This window comes from Pelobates fuscus, chromosome 9, assembly GCF_036172605.1.
Source record: "Pelobates fuscus isolate aPelFus1 chromosome 9, aPelFus1.pri, whole genome shotgun sequence".
NCBI classification, from domain to species: domain Eukaryota; kingdom Metazoa; phylum Chordata; class Amphibia; order Anura; family Pelobatidae; genus Pelobates; species Pelobates fuscus.
Window position 1 is genome coordinate 18,538,932 of NC_086325.1, and position 17,637 is coordinate 18,556,568.

Sequence of the window (17,637 nt, forward strand, 5' to 3'; positions counted from 1 at the left end):
TTCACATTATCAGGTCAGATCACACAGCACAGGTGGTTCACATTATCAGGTCAGATCACACAGCACAGGTGGTTCACATTATCAGGTCAGATCACACAGCATCGGTGGTTCACATTATCAGGTCAGATCACACAGCACAGGTGGTTCACATTATCAGGCCAGATCACACAGCACAGGTGGTTTACATTATCAGGTCAGATCACACAGCATCGGTGGTTCACATTATCAGGTCAGATCACACAGCACAGGTGGTTCACATTATCAGGCCAGATCACACAGCACAGGTGGTTTACATTATCAGGTCAGATCACACAGCACAGGTGGTTCACATTATCAGGCCAGATCACACAGCACAGGTGGTTAACATTATCAGGTCAGATCATACAGCACAGGTGGTTAACATTATCAGGTCAGATCATACAGCACAGGTGGTTCATATTATCAGGTCAGATCACACAGCACAGGTGGTTCACATTATCAGGTCAGATCACACAGCACAGGTGGTTCACATTATCAGGACAGATCACACAGCACAGGTGGTTCACATTATCAGGACAGATCACACAGCACAGGTGGTTCACATTATCAGGTCAGATCACACAGCACAGGTGGTTCACATTATCAGGTCAGATCACACAGCACAGGTGGTTCACATTATCAGGTCAGATCACACAGCACAGGTGGTTCACATTATCAGGTCAGATCACACAGCATAGGTGGTTCATATTATCAGGTCAGATCATACAGCACAGGTGGTTCACATTATCAGGTCAGATCACACAGCACAGGTGGTTCACATTATCAGGTCAGATCACACAGCACAGGTGGTTCACATTATCATGTCAGATCACACAGCACAGGTGGTTCACATTATCAGGTCAGATCACACAGCACAGGTGGTTCACATTATCATGTCAGATCACACAGCACAGGTGGTTCACATTATCATGTCAGATCACACAGCACAGGTGGTTCACATTATCAGGTCAGATCACACAGCACAGGTGGTTCACATTATCTTATCAGGTCAGATCACACAGCACATGTGGTTCACATTATCAGGTCAGATCATACAGCACAGGTGGTTCACATTATCAGGTCAGATCACACAGCACAGGTGGTTCACATTATCAGGTCAGATCACACAGCACAGGTGGTTCACATTATCAGGTCAGATCACACAGCACAGGTGGTTCACATTATCTTATCAGGTCAGATCACACAGCACAGGTGGTTCACATTATCAGGTCATATCATACAGCACAGGTGGTTCACATTATCAGGTCAGATCACACAGCACAGGTGGTTCACATTATCAGGTAAGATCACACAGCACAGGTGGTTCACATTATCAGGTCAGATCACACAGCACAGGTGGTTCACATTATCAGGTCAGATCACACAGCACAGGTGGTTCACATTATCTTATCAGGTCAGATCACACAGCACAGGTGGTTCACATTATCAGGTCAGATCATACAGCACAGGTGGTTCACATTATCAGGTCAGATCACACAGCACAGGTGGTTCACATTATCAGGTCAGATCACACAGCACAGGTGGTTCACATTATCATGTCAGATCACACAGCACAGGTGGTTTACATTATCAGGTCAGATCACACAGCACAGGTGGTTCATCATCACATTAGGCAAGAGGTGTGATAGTCCCACACAGAGATTACTTTCACAATTCCAGTTAAATAGTTATATGAATGGAATCTCTTTCTGGCCTGTAGACCCTTGAGTGGTGCCTGGATGGAGAGGAATTGATCTTTTTCTACCAGATGAAAGATGGGATATCAGAAGCAAGTCAAGCAGCCAGAGTGGCAGCCAAGGCTGGTTTACCATCTGAGATAATCAAACGAGGAGTAGAGGTGAGAAACATCTGTTTACAAGGACCCAGGAAATCTCTCTTTCTGCTATGTTCCCTTGTGTTAAAGCGAGCACACCAACGGCTCTTATCTTCCATTGCATGTAATTAGCTTCATGATTACAAAGTTGTTAGTAGTGTAACATTGAGAGGAGTTAAAAAATGCACATTATAGAACATTTTAGACATTTGGTTAGAATGAAAATTTTTGGACAAACAAAATAAAATGGTTTTGGTCATTGAACATGATATGTGGAGGGTGAGACAACAGAGCCTAACATAAAAAGGGTTCGTATAAATTATAGAAAATTAAAGGTACGTCTTTAAGGTCGCACAAGCATCATTGGACATTTAGTCCAGAAATCACAGGCACTAAGCACTGTAGCATATACAGTATGTATGGTGGCAATGAAGGGATTGGAAGGTAGGGAAGTTTACATTTGTGGCAGTCCGTCGGTTAGACAGGTATCTGGGCATTATTGGTGACAGTGCTGTTGCCGGGAACTGGAGCTGGCCTGTGATTGGTTAAATGTTGCAAGCATTAAAAGAGCGGGAAACTGGGGCAGTATAAAAAGCAGCAGCGTGAGTTCAATTCTGTCAGAGTGGACTGAAGCAGGAGCGGTGCAGACGGACCTACCTCACCGTGCTTAAGAAGATTGTATTGGTGGATTTTATGTCCCGGCTGGCAGAGACCTTGAACTTGCTGGTTTGGGAATGCCATCTATGGAGCTAGCTGATTTTGTCACCAGATCATTCAAGCGCCCATAAGGTGCCCCTGGTAGCTTCTTTTAGTAAAGGGTTCTCGGTGTTTAACAGAAGTTCCTGGGTGCAGCTTGATGCACCCTATGTAGATGTGCGCTCATGCGCAGTATAGCCAAGTATAGGCACCAGCTATTGTTTGAAAGAAGATAATTCAGCTATGAGGTTTACAGCTTCTGAACTTAAAGGGGCAGCACCTTGAAGAAAAGAAGCTGGATAAGTAGCCTGTCCTCTCCTGTATCTGTATTAGGTCAGGGTACAGTAGAGAGCCAGGAACTAGAACTTAGGAGAACTTGGATGATGGGAGTGAACGTCATGTGAATGTTAACCCAGTTCTTCTAGACATGAGGTGACAGGCAGAGCTGGTACTTCAGGTGGTTAGTACGAACACTAATCTGATGGATTAGCCAAGCAGTAGTTTCGGTACCCGATGGTTACATTTAATGAACACATTTTTTTTGTTTTTTTAAATCCAGCTCAGACTAAGGTTAAAGTTAAGGTTAAAACAATATGTTTGTCATTATTATTTACCTTAATTTTTTTTTTAAATATTAATAAAATAAAATAATAATTTCAGAGAAGAACATGAAAAAGTAAAGAATCGTAGGTTAATTTCATGTTAGTCTTTCAATAACAATACAGAAGGGAAAATAATGGGGGGAATGCAATGAATAACTACGTCCAATAATATATTCTAAGTGTATATTAAAGCAAAACTATAATAATAATAATATATAGGAGTGGTAAAATTAAAATGTCAGCTGTGTCTTAAAAGGTATTTTACCATCCGGTCTGGTGCAGGTCTGATGAAAAACTTGTAGGCCATAACTGGCCCTGATGCCCTCTTCCCAGAGTGTCCATTCATGTTTCAGTAAGTCCACAGCAACAGAAGGTGTCCTAAAGGTCAGCTCACACCTCTTGGCTTCAAAAACATCTCAGTCATAGATGGAATGGTAAATTCCATGTTTTTTTAATGTCCGACTTTAAGCTTTTGTACTTTCTAAGCCACCATGAGAAAGGAAGCGGAGTTTACATAGTGGGTTTGTTCAGTATTCAATATTCATATACTGTTGTAATCGAAATTATTCAACCCCCATTGAAAATCAGGTTTATTGTCAAAATGTACAAACCTTCAGCTGTTTGCGATGAACAAATCAAACAAAAACATAAAAGTGGCTTTCCCAAAATTCAACTGAAAATGCAACTTATAATGGCATGTCTAGTTTCAAACTTATTCAACCCCCTGAATAAAATAACAGCATAAATATGCAAAACAGGTGTTGTCTCAAGCACACTTGATATAACTAATCAAGGGCTTCATTAGTTGCACCATGTGTGCTTGAACTGGAACACTTGAATTGGCTAGGGACTTGTTGAGTGTCACATTTCCCTGCATGTTAGAAATATGGCTAAGTAAAAATGTTGGAAGCAGTTTTCTCTTTAAATGTCTTCCTCTTTGCCTCAATATTGTACCTATTTTCTATGTAACTGATCATTATTTTGCATGGTACTATGATTGTGTGATTCTCTCGTTCTCACCAAAAAATCTAAATAAAGATTGTCAAAAAAACGAATATGGTTCATTTAAAAAAAAAATGGTCCACAAAGTTAACAAAAGAGATCATCGCCCTTCACAAACAAGGTACAGGATACAACAAGATAGCGAAGACACCGTTGGAAGCATAGTTCGCAAGTACAAGGTTGAAGGAACAGGTGGACAGGGCAAAAAAAGGATGCTATCAATAGCAGATTTCTGAGAAGGCAGGTTGTGAAAAACCCTTGAGTGACTGCACAAGACCTGCAGCAAGACTTGGTAGCAACGGGCACTGAGGTTTCAATGAGCACAGTTAGATGCGTACTAAACGCAGAAGGTTTCCATGCCAGAACTCCAAGATGTACACAACTACTGACCAAAAAGCACAAGAAAAGTCAACACGAATATGATCAAAATCATATAAATAAGAGAACTTTTGGAATTCTGTTCTGTGGAGAAATGAACCAAAACTGCAACATTTTAGCCCAATGCATCAGCGGTATGTCTGGAAGAAGAAGAATGAAGCCTATGCTGAAAAGAACACTGCCAGTTAAGCATGGTGGTGGTTCGGTGATGCTGTGGGAAAGCTTTGCATCCTCTGGCACTGGAAACCCGCAGCCTGTGGAAGGCAAGATGGATTCATTGAAGTATCAGGAAATCCTAGGAGAAAACGTCATGTGAGGAAGCTGAAGCTTGGGCGTCATTGAACCTTCCAACAAGACTGATCCCAAGCATACTTTAAATTCCACCAAGGCTTGGTTGCAGAAGTCCTGGAAAATTCCACAGTTACCATCACAGTCACCTGACTTAAACCCTACAGATCATCTCTAGTGGGATTTTAAGAAAGCGATTAAAGCAAGCAAACCCAAGAATATTACTGAACTGAACGCCATTGTTTATGAGCACTGGGCTAAGATTCCTCAGGAATGCTGCCAGAAAGTGGTGTCTGGCTATGCATCTCGTTTGCAGAAGACCAAAACAGCAAAGGGGTGCTCTACTAAGTACTAAAGATGCTTGCCATGAAGGGGTTGAATAATTTTGAGACTGGATAAGTCTGCCGATTTGTGCTGCAATGTAATTACAGGACCCACCATTGTGACATGCTAAAATAACTAAACTGGCTGTCGCTGGAATCCAGACGCACCCTTCATCTTTCCAGCCTTGTGTTTAAGAGCTTTTCTGGGAAGCTCCCACCCTACCTGAGCAGAATGCTCTCCCCGCCTGTTTAGTCTACCTCAATACAAAAAGAAAGCAGCCCGATCCTCCTTTTCCTACAGAGTGCCGCAATTATGGAACGACCTCCCGCACACTTTCAAATCTTCACCAAGCATAAAGTCCTTTAAGAGATCCCTCTCTACATACCACAAAACAGAATGCACGTGTCATGGTTGATCATATATTTCCTACCTGTTCTATGTTACATTTTGTATATATTGTGTATGAATATTGTTTTTGTATTTTATTGTACACTATTGTATCAATGCAATGTTTTGTGGACCCAGGACATACTTGAAAACTAGAGAAATCTCAATGTATTTTTCCTGGTAAAATATTTTATAAATAAGAATAATTATAAGTTGCATTTTCAGTTGAATTTGGGGAAACCACTTGAAACATTCATTGTGTTGAGCTAGTTCAATTGTTTTTGTTTAACCCCTTAAGGACTGAGCCAAATGTACACATTGTGATCAAAACAAAACGTAAACAAAACCTTGAATTTGCGCTGTATGTCTGTTCAACCGTAATTCACCTCTTTCATATTATGTGCACCCACACTTATTATATATCATTTTATTCAGGGGAAACAGGGCTTTCATTTAACATCAAATATTTAGGTACGAAACATAATTTAATATAAATAAAATATTAAGAAATGAGAGAAAATAAGAATTTGTTATTTTTTTTTAGTTCTTCGTGACATTTTAACTGTGAATGTCATAATACTGTTTGCTTTTACTGCAATAAAATACACATATTTGTATTCAGTGATGTCTAACATGTAAAACAGTACCCCCTATGTACAGGTTTTATGGTGTTTTGAGAAGTTGCAGGCAGGGGCGGACTGAGAACCCTCAGGGCCCCCGGGCAAAATAAATCGAGGGCCCCCTTACAGGCCCCACCCATACTCCGCAGCAAGCGCCACCCATGTCCCGCCTCCATGCACCGCCTCCAGCCACACCCTACGCAATCTTTAGACACAAGGAACAAAAGTGCAATAATCCCTTCGAGGCCCCAGTATAGACTACAATTGAGGGCTAATGGGCCATGGAGGGGGGTCTTTCTAGCAGAGGCTATCTCAGTGTCCTTTAGAGAGTGTGTTAGAAAGAATTTCCTCCAGGTCCCATTAGAGACTACAATGGAGTCTAATGGGGCCTGGAGGGGGGTCTCTCCAACACTCTGGTTCCTATTCACAATATAGCAACACAACATAGCTCGCTGATACCTAGGCCAAGTTAGCTCCTCTTACCTTAATTACTGTTGCTGGCTGGCAGTCTGTGGGCTTGCTGGAAGGCTGTGGGCTTACTGGCTGCAGCTGGCAGGCTGTGGGCTTGCTGGCAGACTGTGGGCTTGCTGGCTACTGCCGGCAGGCTGTGGGCTTGCTGGCTACTGCCAGCAGGCTGTGGGCTTGCTGGCTGCGGCTGGCAGGCTGTTGGCTTGCTGGCTGTGGCTTGCTGGCTGCGGTTGGCAGGCTGCGGGCTTGCTGGCTGTAAGCCTAACTGGTGGCCTGTGGGCTGGCTGGCCGGCCTGTGGGCTGGCTGGCCGGCCTGTGGGCTGGCTGGCTTGCTGGCTACTGGGGCACTTGTAGATTATTTAAAGAAATAATCCATGCACAATAACCACTACTGCTCTGTGTAGTCGTTATGGTGCCAGGAGGGCCGGACCCCCCTTTCAGAGTAAGTAGTCAAACCGTTTAAGAACAGTTTGACAACTTACCTGGGGTCTGCTGGGATATGAGGCTGTAGTAGGGTATAGGAGCAGTGGTGCAATGTGTAAGGGGTGCAGTGTGTGTGAAAGGTTCAGTGTGTGTGAGGGGGTGTAGTGTGTGAATGTGTAGGGTGTGTGGGGCAATGTGTGTATGAGGGGGCTGTGTATGTGTGTGGCAATGTTAGTATGGGGGGCTGTGTGTGTATGGGTGGGCAGTGTATGTGTGTGTGTGGCAATGTGTGTAAATGTGTATGATGTGTGTGGGTGTATGGTGGGCAGTGTGTGAATGTGTATGGTGTGTGGGGGCAGTGTGTTTATGGGGCTAGAGTTCACTCTCACCACTGCGACCACCAGGAATCCCTGGTGGTCACAGTGTTGAGAGTGAACTCTAGCACGTAGCTCCAGGGCTAGAGTTTACTCTCGCAAGAGCCGTAACGTTGCCGTGGTAACCGCGGCAACGATCTGTGCTCGTGCAAGAAGGACCCAGAGGAGCTGCAGGCTGAGCTCCCGGGTCCTCTCTTCCTCCCTCCCCTGCCGGCTGCCCGCACGGTGCCTGCGGACAGGGGAGGGGGCAATTGCCCTCCTCTTACTCCCCCCCCTCCCCCTCTTCTTACTCCCCCCTCACTCTCTTCTTACCCCCCTTCTTACTCTCCCCCTCTTCTTACTCCCCCTCTTCTTACTCTCACCTCTTCTTACTCCTCCCTCTTCTTACTCCCCTCCCCCCTCTTCTTACCCCCGTCCCCCCTCTTCTTACTCCCCCCTCCCCCTCTTCTTACTCCCACCTCTTCTTACTCCTCCCTCTTCTTACTCCCCTCCCCCCTCTTCTTACCCCCGTCCCCCCTCTTCTTACCCCCCCTTCCTATCTCTTCTTACCCCCTCCCTCTCCTCTTACCCCCCTTCCTCTCTCTTCTTACCCCCTCCCTCTCTTCTCCTAACCCCCCCTCTCTTCTTACGCCCCTCCCTCTCTCTTCCTACCCCCTCCCTCTCTCTTCTTACCCCCCTTCCTCTCTCTTCTTACCCCTCTCCCTTTCTCTTCTTACCCCCCTCCCTTTCTCTTCTTACCCCCTCCCTTTCTCTTCTTAACCCCCCTCCCTCTCTCTTCTTACCCCCCTCCCTCTTTCTTCTTACCCCCCTCCCCTCCCTCTCTGTTCATTCCCCCCTCTGTTCATTTCCCCCCCCTCCCTGTTCATTTCCCCCCTCCCTGTTCATTTCCCCCCTCCCTGTTCATTCCCCCCCTCCCTGTTCATTCCCCCCTCCCTGTTTATTCCCCCCTCCCTGTTCATTCCCCCCCTCTGTTCATCCCCCCTCTGTTCATCCCCCCCTCTCTGTTCATCCCCCCTCTCTGTTCATCCCCCCCCTCTGTTCATTCCCCCCCTCTCTGTTCATCCCCCCTCTCTGTTCATTCCCCCCCTCTCTGTTCATTCCCCCCCCTCTGTTCATTCCCCCCCTCCCTCTATGTTCATTCCCCCCCCCTCCCTCTATGTTCATTCCCCCCCTCCCTCTCCCTCTCGGTTCATTCCCCCCCACCCCCTCCCTCTCGGTTCATTCCCCCCCACCCCCTCCCTCTCTGTTCATTCCCCCCACCCCCTCCCTCTCTGTTCATTTCCCCCCCCCACCCCCTCCCTCTCTGTTCATTTCCCCCCCACCCCCTCCCTCTCTGTTCTTACCCACCCCTCCTCTGTAGCGTGGCCGAGCTGCTGTCCGGTCCGCAGTGCCCGGCCGGAGTGATAGGAAGGTGCACACTGAGTGTGCACCTTCCTGTCAGTCCGGCCGGGTACAGGAAACAGTAACTCCTGTTCCGCGCGGAACAGGAGTTTCTGTTTCCTGTACCCGGCCGGACTGACAGGGAGGTGCACACTGAGCACCTACCTATCACTCCGGCCGGGCACCGGACCGCACAGCAGCTCAGCCACGCTACAGAGGAGGGGAGGTGAGAAGCTGCAGCCGCCTGAGCGCTCTTAAGAGAGCGCTCAGGCGGCTGCAGCATTTAAAGGGGCGGGCGGGCCCCCTGATGGCGGGCCCCCCTCCCGGCCGGGCCCTCGGACCATGTCCGAAGTGCCCGACCGGTCAGTCCGCCCCTGGTTGCAGGGTATATTTTTCATTTTTTTCACATTGAAATTCGCCAGATTGGTTACGTTGCCTTTAAAACCGTATGGTAGCCCAGGAATGAGAATTACCCCCATGACTGCATACCATTAGCAATAGTATACAACCCAAGGTATTGCAAATGGGTAATGTCCAGTCTTATTTAGTAGCCACTTGGTCACAAACACTGGCCAAATTTTGTGTTAATATTTGTTTGTGTGTGTGAAAAATGCAAAAAACTAATTTAAACGCCAATTTATTAATTATATATATATTAATATCAAAATACACGTTGACAGGGTATGTTTATGTGTGTATGTGTATATATATATATACTCAGATCATATATATAATAAATATATATATATATATATATATATATATATGATCTAAGTATATATTTCATTTTAATCTGTGTTTTAAATTTTTATTTTACCAATTACAGGCAGCAGGGGGAGTACCTGTCATTCCAGGCACTCCCCCTGCTGGCATTGCTGTGGTTGGCTATGCCGTCCATGTGATCGCGAGGTCCTCGCAAGGATCTCGCGATCACATGGCCCAGGAGGGCCAGAACGGCAGCAGGGGGACTCCCTGGAATGCCAGGTGAGTCCTCCCACCGCGAACGCTGGCGTGGTATCGCTGGCGACTGGGTAAGTACATAGGACGGCGGGGATGTGCTATGTCGCCCGCCGGCGTTTAGAGCCGGGTCCCCAAGGACGGCATAGCATGCCCGCCATCCTTAAGGGGTTAATTTGTTCATTGCAAACAACTGAAAGTCTGTACATTTTGACAATAAAGCTGATGTTCAATGGGGATTGAATACTTGATACTTGATTACAACTGTACTTGAGGTTTAGTGTTCCCATTTTCAGAAAAAATATAAGGTTCACTCTTCCTTTAAATGCAATATGAAGTAGAGGTTGTCTGAATCTCATCTTGCCTCTACGATTAGTAGTCAAACCAGCTGCTAATGTCAGCAATTATAGCATAGTGGGAGTAAATATTATATTTTTAAACAAGAAAGCTTATGTTGGCCTTTTCATGAAAGTAATTGTATATAGCTAAATTCATGTAAATTTATATCTAGTTAATAAAGGGATGAGTTTCAAAAGCATGGTCGCCAGTACAGCAAAAAGGTTACTTTATTTTCAGGAGTGTGAAAAAAGAGAATGAGTTAAAGTATTGCTTTATTTATTTTGCGGAAGTAATTATTCAGATCCAATAGTTTTCTGGGTTTGGTTACATTTAATTGAGAACTTAAATCTGTTTTTTAAGATGTCAGGCTGTTGGTTGGAAGTTGCAGGAGAAGGTTACATTTTGGTAGGATCACTGGTTCTTCTGATTGCCCTGCAACAACTTTCTCCATTTATAGACAATTTGTCTTACCGTGGACTGATGAACAGCAAGGAGATACTTTTATAACCCTTTCCAGCTTTATGCAAGTCAACAATTCTTAATCGTAGGTCTTCTGAGAGCTCTTTTGTGTGAGGCATCATTCACATCAGGCAATGCTTCTTGTGAAAAGCAAACCCAGAACCGGTGTGTGTTTTTTATAGGGCAGGGCAGCTGTAACCAACACCTCCAATCTCATCTCATTGATTGGACTCCAGTTGGCTGACATCTCACTCCAATTAGCTCTTGGAGATGTCATTAGTCTAGGGGTTCACATACTTTTTCCACCTGCACTGTGAATGTTTACATGGTGTGTTCAATAAAAACATGGCAACATTTCATTCTTTGTGTGTTATTAGTTTAAGCAGACTGTGATTGTCTATTGTTGTGACTTAGATGATGATCAGATCACATTTTATGACCAATTTGTGCAGAAATCCATATCATTCCAAAGGGTTCACATACTTTTTCTTGCAACTGGACGTGTGATGATGTAGGTTTGTTAAGTTTGTTCATTTGTGGCTTGGTTTAAATTTGTGGATCATTAAGGTATTATTTCCTGTACCTGTTTTAGTTTGGTTAGAGAGCAAGAGGGTGAGATCCAGCTATTTCATTGTTCCCAAAAAGGGTAACATTGGCTTTGTTAAATCTCTTCATTTACTGCATTGTTTAATGTTTTATTTCAATATGTGTATTATTTCCTTCTACCTTTTTATTTTGTTAAGGAGAGGGCCCTGCGCTTGCGATGTTAAGAATCGCAAAAGTAAAGGTGCTGGAAAGGGTGCGTAATAAGCTAAATTTAGCAATGCACAAATTATTTTTTAATGTTGCCGCTGCTTGGTGTTTTTGCATACATCTATATAGTAAGGTTCAGGTTAATTTGTCAACTATTGGTGTTAATATATTTGGAGTTACAAAGCATGATAGAAAGTGATTTGGCAGTGGGGGGCCTCAGCTGGTGTAGTGTCTATCGCAGTTTAGGCTGTGGAGCAAACGTCATTCACAGGGGCAAGTTCTGAGGAAGAATATGGTGGTAAATGGTTTTAGATAAAAGGCTATCAGTTCATCTAAGACTGACTGTCAGTTTGGTGGTTAATAAAGTTAAGTTTTGAAAGGTTACAGTTTATGTTATATGTTTATCAAAAATAGTTATGAAATTATGCTTGTAAGCCACTTAAGCTTTGAATAAACACCACGGCTAAGCCCACTGAAAAGTTAATAAATGTTGTCTGTGTTTATTGTGTGGTCTAATTTTATTTATACAAATCTTGGTCTAGAATGTTTTGAACAATCCAAACAGAATGGTTAGAAAGTATACATTGTTTAGAATGCATAGTGTAAAATGTTTTGGACCAGCAAAATAAAATGACTAAAAAGTAGACAGTGATTTAAAGGACCACTCTAGTGCCAGGAAAACATACTCGTTTTCCTGGCACTAGAGTGCCCTGAGGGTGCCCCCACCCTCAGGGACCCACTCCCGCCGGGCTCTGGGGGAGGAAGGGGTTAAACTTAACTCTTTCTCCAGCGCCGGGCGGGGAGCTTTCATCCTCCTCCTCTTCTTCCTCGCGACGTCATCGGCTGAATGCGCATGCGCGGCAGGAGCCGCGCTCGCATTCAGCCGGTCGCATAGGAAAGCATTCATAATGCTTTCCTATGGACGCTTGCGTGCTCTCACTGTGATTTTCACAGTGAGAAGCACGCAAGCGCCTCTAGCAGCTGTCAATGAGACAGCCACTAGAGGCTCTGGAGGCTGGCTTAACCCTCAGTATAAACATAGCAGTTTCTCTGAAACTGCTATGTTTATAAAAAAAAAAGGGTCAAAGCTAGCTGGACCTGGCACCCAGACCACTTCATTAAGCTGAAGTGGTCTGGGTGCCTAGAGTGGTCCTTTAATTATGCTGAAATTACTTTCTGCAAACCAATTTAGGATGGACAGAAAGTTCTTATTGTTTCGAATGTACAGGGTACAATATTTGTTTAAAATGTTTGGAATAGAGTGGACAAGCAATAAAGATCATTATTAAAGCGGCACTGTCATGCCGAACTTACCTTTCCTCAATCTCTTCCTCTTCTCCCCCTCTCTCAGGATCTGTTCTCAGTTTCTTCCTGTCTTCTTTAGTTTTCTTTAAAATCATAAGACAAAATAGGGACTCTTTGCCTTATGGAGGATTCCTCCGCTTGACCAGCTCTGACCAGCAGAGGAGCAGAGTGTGCTTCATTTTCGCTGGTCAGAGCTATTTTCCCATAATTCGTACCTTTCATCTGTGTTCCCGCTATGCTTCCTGTCATTTTAGACGAAACTGCCGAATTGCGTTCTAACTGAATGAGAACAGTATGTTCGTTTCTTTTAGAACGCAATTTGGCACTTTGTTCGGATCGGAATTCCATTATAATGCTGTGGCTGCATCTTGCGGTGGGTGGGGGCCCTAAAAACATTAAGGGGGGGACCTACTGTCCCCCCCGGCCCCCACCCCTGAGCGGCGGGTGGGGGCCCTAAATGAAAATCCCCCCCCACAATCAAGGTGACTAGGGGTCCCAAGCACCTAGTCATCCCCCCCTCGCAAATCAAACTATCCCCTACCTACCCCCCTCACCCTTAAATTAGTGAGGGGGGAATAAAATAACTAACCTGTAAAGAAAAATTAAACTTACCATTTGACGTCTTCTTTTTTCTAAAATCTAAATTTTTCAGCCCCAAAAAAGGCCAAATAAAAAGCCATCATACCCGTCGAACTTAAAATAAAATAAAAAAAAACGAGTGCTGTGTAAAATGACACAGAGCACTGTGATTGGTTAGATTCCAAGCCCACCAATCAGAGTGCTCTTTGTAATTTTACACAGCGTGGGAAAATTCCAAAGAACTTTCCCACGCTGTGTAAAATGACACAGAGCACTGTGATTGGTTAGATTCCAAGCCCACCAATCAGAGTGCTCTTTGTAATTTTACACAGCGTGGGAAAATTCCAAAGAACTTTCCCACGCTGTGTAAAATGACAAAGAGCACTCTGATTGGGTGGCTTGAAATCCATCCAATCACAGTGCTCTGTGTCATTTTACACAGCGTGGGAAAGTTCTTTGGAATTTTCCCACGCTGTGCAAAATTACAAAGAGCACTCTGATTGGCTTAAACCAGCCAATCAGAGTGTTCTTAGCCTAATTGCAGGGCTAGGCAAGGCTTTATAAGCCTTCCCCCACCCTGCAGAGCTCAGTTTGCGCGGAGCCCTCCATGGGTGAAGATGGATTAATTTTTTTAGCGGCGGGTTTTTTATTTTTCGTCAGGATCTACCTACTTTGAAAGGGACAATCAGGGCACCAACACAACTTAAGTGCATTTCATAGGTTTTAGTTTCATATTCACACTGTATTTCTTCCATATATAAATCTCTGTTTTGCTAAAAGAAAAAGAAAAAAAAGCAGCTTTAGGCAGCATAACCTGGCACCCTTAGATATGCCACCCTTTTTCACAAACATAGAAACATAGAATGTGACGGCAGATAAGAACCATTCGGCCCATCTAGTCTGCCCAATTTTCTAAATACTTTCATTAGTCCCTAGCCTTATCTTATAGTTAGGATAGCCTTATGCCTATCCCACGCATGCTTAAACTCCTTTACTGTGTTAACCTCTACCACTTCAGCTGGAAGGCTATTCCATGCATCCACTACCCTCTCAGTAAAGTAATACTTCCTGATATTATTTTTAAACCTTTGTCCCTCTAATTTAAGACTATGTCCTCTGGTTGTGGTAGTTTTTCTTCTTTTAAATATAGTCTCCTACTTTACTGTGTTGATTCCCTTTATGTATTTAAATGTTTCTATCATATCCCCCCTGTCTCGTCTTTCCTCCAAGCTATACATGTTAAGATCCTTTAACCTTTCCTGGTAAGTTTTATCCTGTAATCCATGAACAAGTTTAGTAGCCCTTCTTTGAACTCTCTCTAAGGTATCAATATCCTTCTGAAGATACGGTCTCCAGTACTGCGTACAGTACTCCAAGTGAGGTCTCACCAGTGTTCTGTACAATGGCATGAGCACTTCCCTCTTTCTACTGCTAATACCTCTCCCTATACAACCAAGCATTCTGCTAGCATTTCCTGCTGCTCTATTACATTGTCTGCCTACCTTTAAGTCCTCAGAAATAATCACCCCTAAATCCCTTTCCTCAGATGTTGAGGTTAGGACTCTATCAAATATTCTGTACTCTGCCCTTGGGTTTTTACGCACTTATCCACATTAAATGTCAGTTGCCACAAGTCTGACCATTTTTCTAGTTTACCTAAATCATTTGCCATTTGGCTTATCCCTCCTGGAACATCAACCCTGTTACATATCTTAGTATCATCCGCAAAAAGACACACCTTACCATCAAGACCTTCTGCAATATCACTAATAAAAATATTAAAGAGAATGGGTCCAAGTACAGATCCCTGAGGTACCCCACTGGTGACAAGCCCAAGCTTCGAATATACTCCATTGACTACAACCCTCTGTTGCCTGTCACTCAGCCACTGCCTTACCCATTCATCAATATTGGAATCCAAACTCAAAGATTGCAGTTTATTGATAAGCCTTCTATGTGCAACAGTGTCAAAAGCCTTACTGAAATCTAGGTAAGCAATGTCTACTGCACTAAACATTCTGCCTGATTGTAAATATGCAGTGTACATACTTATCATATTAACAACAGAGTTTATCCAAGGGCCTACTTGGGACCAACTTAACAGCATCTCCTTTAAGGTGAGGTGTAATAACTAATTTGGCAAAGCATTGTTAAGTCAGCTATTCGTTAAGAGAAGTCAAGTGAAACTTTAGCCTCCAATACTGTTTCAATGATATACAATGGAGCCCTTACAGTGGTATGATTATTGTGCTGTTTTGTAGCTAACTGTTGCAATTTCGCCTTTGTGGTCCTCTCTCTGTTACTTTGAACTCTCATTGTGGACATTGCACCCTTGCAATACTTGTCACTGATTAAAGACTTTTCCATTGAAGGTATCTGAGCTCTTCCGAAGTGGGCAGGCAATTCAGTGCTTGGATCAGGAAGCAAAGAATGAAAAAATGCAAATGTTAGTAAAAAAAACTAAAACATTTTACATCAAGTTTTCTGTTTTTACTACGTGTGCTTTAATCCCTCACAATGTTTTTCCTTATTCCTCTTCTACTCTTTTTATTCTTTAATTTTTCTAAATAAAATTTCTTAGCTTCTTGTCCTACTCCACATCTGTCTTGTCTGATCAAGTCCTCCGTCAAGTTATTTTATTTGTTCTGTGATTCTCTCTGTAGGTGCCAGAATATGGTTTTCAATTTTCTTAGTCTAGACCTCGAGGATCCACAGCTTGACCTGCAACACTATATGACCAAAGAGATAATTCCTTCTTCAAACATCCTATAAACTGTCCCACTACGTTCCATCCTCCTTTTCTATTCTGCCCCCATACACAGGGTGATTTCAGAGTTTTCACTGTAAAATGTTGTACTTAAAGTAAACGCTTATTGCAAGACATTGTTCCATTGTTATTTCCCCTATATTTAAATATGTATAATATACACTGGTAATGTACTGGGATATCAGGTTTTAACCCAAAATAAATCAGAATTATTTTCCCATTCAGCCATTATGCACTAAAATGTGAAACTCTTGTCAGTTCTCTGCAAATAAGTTTTGTTAATAACCCTGACAATCTTGTTGACCTCATTATGTGGTCCGCAGCTGCATAAATCCCCCCACTGTGACTGCTTAATGGAGGAGATCTTTTATCAGGAGAGAAGGGGAGAGTGGTCTCTGGGAATATGTTAAATAAAGTAATTACCATGTTACATCTGCTTCATTTTAATCATTCATAAGATTTATGGCCGAGGACTCTGAATGTGATTTTATCATTATTTTATCTCAGTAAAGTAGTATCTTTCAAACCAGCAGTACCTCATCCCAGTACTGGTCGGAGAGAGAAGCAATCTTCTTATTTATATTTTCTTGCATTTAATAATTAAATTGCTATTTTCATCAGATTGTGTTTTGTAGGCCTTGCACACAATGAGACACGGTGGGAACACCGTGATCAGATGGTAGGAGTGTTTCTCTGGAGGGGTATATACACAATACGTGAGTTCCCTGGCGGTAATAACAAATAAATTACAAGCTGTTGGATGTAGTGCAACAAATTCAAAGCACTTTTGTTCTGCATCCTGTGTATACAAATGGGAATGGTATACACTGTCTGAGTGTTTTTACCCCTCATTGAGCTCTTGTGTGTGTGTATTTGTAATCATTCGGTAGCGCCCAAAATATTATAAATAAGCTCATATACAGGGTTAAATTGGATAATGGACCGGCACTGTAAATAATTGCAAAACAGACACTTTTATATGCAGAACCTGTCCCTGGGAGATGGTCAAAATCTGGTTAGACCTAGGCAGAAATGGAAAACCTACATATACATATTACATATCATGCATGTGACATGGTCTCATGCACTTTCACTGGGTTTGGGATTTTTCCTAATACAAATTTTTTTATTTAATAATAATAATAATTAAAACCACTACGTCCAGAAGTTTATTTAGCATTAATGAATGTCAGTATTGTTTGTAAACATGCCATTTTATTTTGTCACTGTGTACCAGTAGCCAACTGACCCTTTAACCCAGCGAATACATTGTCACAGCAACTGCTGATTATTAATCCCTGCTCTGCTGACTATGTCCGTTCCTCTGTTTCCTTTTGTGTGACAGATTACCAGCTTGATGTGCAAACTCTATATCGTGTACTTAGCCAGGCACCCCTGTACCTAGAAAATCTAACCCCTGCATCAATGCAAATTTATTCCAGCCCCAGGGTCCTTGGTTCATACTGTAAAGTCTGCTAAAGCTGGCACTGCCAGTCCATTTCTTATTTAGAATGTCACATTTAGTCCCTGGCATAGGGCATTATGTCATTGAGAACAGTTTGTGTCACACAAAATGGTTATTATATGGTCTGTAGCAAGGTTACTGCTAGATGGTGTTGGTTTCTGAAACGGTAAAATTCAATTCATCCTGCCTGTGTTTTATTGTGTTTGCCCCCAATTCCCT

The 17,637-nt window shown here is 43.2% G+C and overlaps 1 protein-coding gene across 1 annotated transcript in view; it reads left to right on the forward strand.

Moving 5' to 3' along the window:
* MSH5 (mutS homolog 5) overlaps positions 1-16,363 on the forward strand; it is an 88,089-nt gene extending 71,726 nt beyond the window's left edge. Inside the window, exons 23-25 of the mRNA XM_063431405.1 lie at positions 1,739-1,876; positions 15,559-15,632; positions 15,850-16,363. Of these exons, the coding sequence (XP_063287475.1) occupies positions 1,739-1,876; positions 15,559-15,632; positions 15,850-15,958 (321 nt within the window). The 3' untranslated portion in view covers positions 15,959-16,363. The remainder of the gene's footprint in view (positions 1-1,738; positions 1,877-15,558; positions 15,633-15,849) is intronic.
* The last annotated feature ends 1,274 nt before the right edge of the window (positions 16,364-17,637 follow it).